At 43.9% G+C, this 6693-nt stretch overlaps 1 protein-coding gene across 2 annotated transcripts in view; it reads left to right on the top strand.

Moving 5' to 3' along the window:
* Positions 1 to 2247: 2247 nt before the first annotated feature.
* PINK1 (PTEN induced putative kinase 1) overlaps positions 2248 to 6693 on the top strand; it is a 16422-nt gene continuing 11976 nt past the window's right edge. The window contains exon 1 of one of the 2 annotated variants that reach the window (XM_011357515.2): positions 2248 to 2733. In XM_011357515.2, the coding sequence (XP_011355817.1) occupies positions 2338 to 2733 (396 nt within the window). In that variant the 5' untranslated portion in view covers positions 2248 to 2337. The remainder of the gene's footprint in view (positions 2734 to 6693) is intronic. The other variant, XM_011357514.2, reaches the window with a different exon arrangement.

Genomic DNA, 6693 nt, shown 5'->3' on the forward strand with positions numbered 1-6693 from the left:
AGCCGGGAAGCAAAATCTCAACAGATTGAGAAAATGCTCCGAAGAATGGCAATGTGGCAGCTTGTTTTATACATTAGAATCAGAGGAGACGTAAGGAGAGTTACATGAAATCTGTTGGTGGTAGATTAAGGGGGTAGGAGAAAGCAAAATGGAGAAATCTCTGGAGTTTGATAAAAAGCAAAAGGAAGAGACACATACTTCTTTTACATTGGTGGGTACAGGACTTAATAATTAACATTTACAGCAGTAGAGATGATATTTGGGGAACAAGATAACAATGAGGGGGTCTGTGTTCTCCTGCTCTGGTGCAGTGGTTGTGCCCTGAGGGGTCTGGTAAAGATTACTCTGACATTTCAAAGGTATGTTAGTTGCAAAAAAAGACAATAGACAGGCTCGCTTAAAGTGAAAATTGACCTTTGTCAAGGAAGCTACAGGCCTGTGACATTACTACCAGCCATGACTCACTTTTAGTTAGGAATTTTTATGTTCAGACCATCGTATGTGGTTACTTACAGCCTCTGAGTTTGTAAGGCACCTTCCTATGTTTGTCAGATTTAGTAAGTGGACCATTTTTCATCCACATCTATAAATAAATTGGAAAGAAATTCATCTATTTATCTATTTACATCTCTCCCAAATAAATATGATTGGCTATCACAAAGGCCCTGCAATTTCTACCCATAAGAGCAATCAGTGCATACACACACATACACACACACACACACACACACACACACACACACACACTGTCAAATCAGTTGTCCGCATGTCCCTAGCGAGGGGTCCACCCCATGACCAAGAAAGCCTGAGGCCAGAACTCGTCAGATGCTTGAAGACTCCCTCCAGCAGCAGCTAACATCTACATGTCCCTTGACTTCGTATTTAAGGAGGAAGAAATATGAAACCGAGTATCAATTAGATAGTAAATATTATGGAATTAATGTTGATCTTTTCAGGGATGATAAGTTTTTTAAAATAGTTCTTATCTCTTAGAGATAGATACTAGAAACTGAAGTATTTATAAATGAAATAATGTGATGTCTGGGATTTGCTTTAAAGTAACAGGGGGTAGTAGAAAGGTATTGTTTTTTGAAATGTATTGTTAAAAAACAAAATTCAATGGAGTAAATTTGAAGATCTAATTGACTTTATTTATTGATCCTTGAATCAGGCGGATCCTATCTAGCAATTAGAAGGGTGCTCCCAGAAGTTGTACAAAATAGAAAGTTTTTACAGGAAGCAAAGTGGGGCAAGGGAGCTATAAATGAAAGAAAAGAAAGGATTATTTTGGGGCAGGGACATTTCTTCTACGAAAAGGGAAAGGATTTTTATTATGTAGATTACCTCTATGGAGGGGCCTATGTGACAGATTACTGTACTGGGTCTTGACCAGAAAAATGCCATATTGATTGTTTCTGGGAGAGGCCGAAACTGCAATTAGATCGGGGATTGGTAACATGGGCTTTTAGCGTGAGTGACACCATTTTGGGCCTGTGGAGTTTTTCTTTAACAGTATAAGTGAGTAATATGACTATTTGTTGATAATTTTTGAAGCTGGTTAATGAGTACATCAGGTTCACTATACCATTCTATTTTTATATATATTTGAAGATTCTCACTTAAAAAAAAAAAAAAGACAAGAAAAAGAAATCACTAGGTATGAGTCCTTTTACCAGCCATTTCTAACAGCGGGTTTGGGTAACAGGACTCTGCCACTAACGAGCTGTGTGACTTTAGGCAGGTCCCTCCATGTCTCCAGGACTCAGATCACTCATCTGAAAGATGTGGCCTTTGGGTGAGATTTCCCTTTGGGATCCTAAGAAGCGAGCAGAGGCTGTGGCCTTGTAGAGAGGAGCCTAAGGGCACTGAGGAGGATAAAGACTCAATAGTCATGGCAAGTGAACTTTAAACTCAGCGGACACTTACTGTATATGACCTCTGATTGTCACTGCCTTTTCTATACCTGTTTTCTTACCTATAAAAATGATATTCCTATCTCATCGGTGAGAATATTAAATAAATTAACAGTTGTAAAGACTCTGGTACGGTGAATGATATTCAATAAATATTAGTTTCTCTTCTGTTTCTCGATTTTGCCCAGGACCAGCGACGTAAAGTCCTGAAGTCCTGCCTGGCTGCGAAGTGCAAAACGGCAAGAAACTACCCACCGCCAAGTGCGCGCCCAGCGCCCTCGCGCGCCCAGCTGGGGAACGGCCAGGTCGGAGACCCCGCCCATCAGCTCCCGCGCCTGCGCAGAGGCACCGCCCCCGAAGTTTGTTGTTGTGACCCGCGTCCCCGACGCCTTTGGCGGCTGGGGGACCGGGCCGCGGCGCTACCATGGCGGTGCGACAGGCGCTGGGCAGGGGCCTGCAGCTGGGTCGAGCGCTGCTGCTGCGCTTCACAGCCAAGCCTGGCCCGGCCTACGGCTGGGGGCGGCCCGAGCGGCCGGGCCCCGCGACAGCCTGGGGCCGTGGAGAGCGCCCGGGGCAGGCCGCGGGACCCGGCGCGGAGCTGCGCAGGCTCGGGCTCGGGCTCCCCGACCGCTACCGCTTCTTCCGCCAGTCGGTGGCGGGGCTGGCGGCGCGGCTCCAGCGGCAGTTCCTGGTACGGGCCCGGGGCGGCGCGGGCCCTTGCGGCCGGGCCGTCTTTCTGGCCTTTGGGCTGGGGCTGGGCCTCGTCGAGGAGAAGCAGGCGGAGGGCCGGCGGGCGGCCTCAGCCTGTCAGGAGATCCAGGTGAGCGCTGGCCGCGGCCCTGTGTCAGGCAGGATAGGAGTTGGGCCCTCAGTGGGTGATGAAGGGCCTGGGGACGTGGGCGGGGTCTTGAGAGTCGTGAGGGGCGGGGCTACCTTGTGGGCGTGGTGAGGGGCGGGGCTGGGAAGCATTTACTGATGGGGGCCCTGAATCAAGATTTATCCTTGTCATACCCGGAAATTCCTTAGAAATCGCAGATTAAAGTTCATTTTTAACGTTACTGATCTTCTGGTATGAGACCAGCACCTCACATTTGTTTTACTGTTTTCTTCAAACGGCATGTTTTGGTAGATACGCTGCTTATTATAGCCACTATTGCACCATTGCTAATGGCTTTGTGTGAATTTTCTAAAATTTAATGACAAATGATAACACTTCTACTCCTGAGGTAGCCGTCATTTCCAATTTGTGGATAAGGAAATGTGCGCAGAGAGATGAAGTAACTTGCTCGAAGTCACACAGCTAATAAAGAGCAGTGCCCAAAGCCTGTGCCCTTAAGCGCTGAGCCAGTCTGCCTCCACAGTTTAGCCATACGATTTGTGATACAGCCGAAGCCAAAGTCAAAACTGTGAACAGCAGAAAACATCACACCTAATGGTTTTTAATTAGCCTGTGTGGCGTTATCAGGAGTGACTGGATATGTATGGGTTCTTAGGCTTTTTTAAATGCTTAAAATATCTTAGTGAGCTCTGTTTCTGCTCTACCCAAAATCTGTAATAGGGTTCTCCAGAGAAACAGAATCAATAGGACGTGTTTGCAGACAGATTTATTTTAAGGAATTGGCTCTGCAGTTTGGAGGTTGGCAAGTCCAAAATCTTCGGGGTAGGTAGGCAGGCTGGAGACCCAGGGAAGAGCCATTGTTGGAGTTCAAGTCTGAAGGCCATCTGCTGGCAGAATTCCCTCCTCTTCCCGGAGGTCAGTCTTCCTGGGGTTTGGAGCCGGTCAGAGTTAGTACAGACCCTGCAATTTATAATTTTGGGCTGAGGTAGTGGAAGATGGAGTGACTTGCCCAAGGACACAGCTGGTTGAGGATCAAGTAGTGTCTCCCATGTTTCCTGGTTTCCAGCCCAGTTCTTGTTACCAGAGTCACAGATTTGAGCTCTGGCTAGTTTGGGATGACAGGTGACATCTGGCCTAGTCCCCATCTGATGTCTTTGTCTTGCTACAGCTTAGCTGGCAGAAGTCAAGGGTGAGAAATTTGATAATCCTGCTTAGAATCATGGAGGCTTTTTTTAACTGAAGAGCTTGATCCTCCTAAGCTTACCATCTGCATGTCCTTTTCTCACATTTCACCCTCCTGTGTCTTAAAATTTTAATTAGCTGATGAGTAAATTTAAAATTCAGGTGTTTGACTTCCTTTGAAAAAAGAAATCACCAGTTCTGTAACTCTAATGCTAAAATTCCATATGGTGTCTGACCACAGAATGGTGGCTGCTCCTTTTAGATGGAGGCATGTGGGGAAAAAAACCTGGTTATAAAATAGGCAAAAGACATGAGTGTATATTTCATGAAGAGGAGATACAGATGCCAAATAAGATGTTCAACATCACTAGCCATAAGGAATACAGATGCCAAATAAGATGTTCAACATCACTAGCCATAAGGAAATGCAGATTGAAATACAATGTGGTGTCACTGCATACTTAATAGAACAGGTAAAATAAAAAATAGTGATAATACTAAATGCTGGTGAAGATGCAGACTGCTGGTGAGAATATAAAATGGTACAACCACTCTGGAAAATAAGTAGCAGTTTCTTACAATGCTAGATAAACATGCATTACCACATAACCCTGCTATTGCAGTCTTGGGCATTTACCCGGAGAAATCAAAACTTACGTTCACATAAAAACCTGTACATGAGTAGCTGCTATGGAAAACAATATGGCATCTCCCCAAGAAATTAAAAATAGAATTATCATGTGACATAGCAATTCTCTTTCTGGTTACAAACCCCAAAGAACTGAAAGCAAAGATTTGAAAAGATATTTGTACACCTATGTTCATAGCAGAATTATTCACCATAGTCAGAAGGTGGAAGCAACCCAAGCGTCTATCAATGGAAGAATGGATTAAGCAAGATATGGTATATACATACAGCATAATGTTATTCAGCCTTAAAAAAGTAAATTCTGACACACACTACAACATGAATGAACCACGGGGACATTATGCTGAGTTAAATAAGCCAGTCACAAAAAGACAAATACTGTAGGATTCCATTCTAAGCGAGGTACTTAGAGTAGTCAAATTCATAGGGACAGAAAGTAGGCTGGGGGCTGCCAGGGGCTGGAAGGAGAAGGGATGGGGAGTTGTTGTTAAACGGGTGTAGAATTTAAGTTTTGCAAGATGAAAGAAGTTCTGGAGCTAGACGGTGGTGATGGTCACACAGCAGTGTGAATGTACTTTATGCCACCGAACTGTACACTTAAAAATGGTTAAAATGGTCAGTTTTATGTTATGTATATTTTACTACTTTTAAAATAGTAAATACTTTTTTACATGAATCATAGCAGCTTCATTCATAATGGCAAAATATAAACAACACAAATGTCCTTCAGCAGATGAATAGTTAAACAAACTCTGATATATCCATACAATGAAATAGCAAGAAATAACAAGGTATTGACTATTGATTCAGGTAAGGACCTGAATGAACCTCAAGGGCGTTATGCTTAGTGAAAAGTCAATCCCAGCAGCTTATATGTGGGATTCCATCTATATAACATTCTTTAAATGACAAAACTGTAGACATAGAGAACAGATCAGTGGATGCCAGGGGATAGGGACTGGGTGGGGGTGGTGCAAATACAAAGAGGTAACACAAAGGAGTTCTGTGGTGATGGAGCAGTTCTGTATCTTGATTGTGGTGGCGATTACACGAATCTCTACCTGAGATAAAATGGCATAGAGACACACACACACACGCACACACGAGTGTAGGTTAAAAAAGATGGTGAAAACTGAGTAAGCTCTGGTTAACAGTAGTGTACCAATATCACTTTCCCAGTTTTGATATCGTACTGCTGTTTTATAAGATGTCGCTGTTAGGGAAAATTGAATTAACACTCTGTATTATCTTTCTACAACTTCCTATGAGTCTATAATTACTTCAAAATAAAAACTTAAAAAAATATATATCTCATTCTCAAAACTATGGTTGAAAAAGGATTGCTCTACAAAATACTGCTTCTGCTCCATGGAATTTAGAAACGAATAGACAAGATAGACTTTCATTTTTTTAAAAAGTAGAAGTTATCGTGAAAGGTGTATTAGCTTATAGATACTAAGTGCTTTAGGAATCCTCCAGATGGAAAGGCTGCTGTGGGCTGGGTTGTCAGGGCTGGCTATACAGAGGGGACCTGATGGATGAGCCAGGCAGAGCAATACAAAAGAATTAGGTGGTGGGAGGAGTAGTGTGAGCAAAGGTTTAGAGGGAGGCATATGAAAGGTAAGTGTGGGTAGTGCACGGACCAGCCTGGCTAAACAGCTTTCACATACAGGAAGTACCAGCACAAGGCACTGAATAACCTATTGGTTAAGTTTTTGAACAGAAGAGTGACACATGGACACAGTGTAGTTTAATCTGGCTCAGAAGCAGGTGAAAGGATGACGTGAGAATGGGAAAGTCTGGAGGTGAGTGACTAACCACAGAAAGGAAGGGAGTAGCAGATCAGACAGGATTTGAGGTGGAGCCTGGTGACTGGGCAAACGATGTTACCTCCCTGAAGTAGGAAAGGACTTGATGTTTGGGAAGTGGGCTCTTTCCTAGTGCATCCCCACCAGCACCTGCACTTCCATCTATTTCCATCAAAATACTTGTACTCCTATTTCCTTTCTGAAAACAGAGGGGGCCCGCCAGATTCCTAAGAGGTAGAGACAGGAAGACAGGATTTAATGACTCAGCTCCAGGGATCCTCCTGATTTCACCCCCTTGTCTGC

Source organism: Pteropus vampyrus, unplaced genomic scaffold (assembly GCF_000151845.1).
Source record: "Pteropus vampyrus isolate Shadow unplaced genomic scaffold, Pvam_2.0 Scaffold36, whole genome shotgun sequence".
Taxonomy (NCBI): Eukaryota; Metazoa; Chordata; class Mammalia; order Chiroptera; family Pteropodidae; genus Pteropus; species Pteropus vampyrus.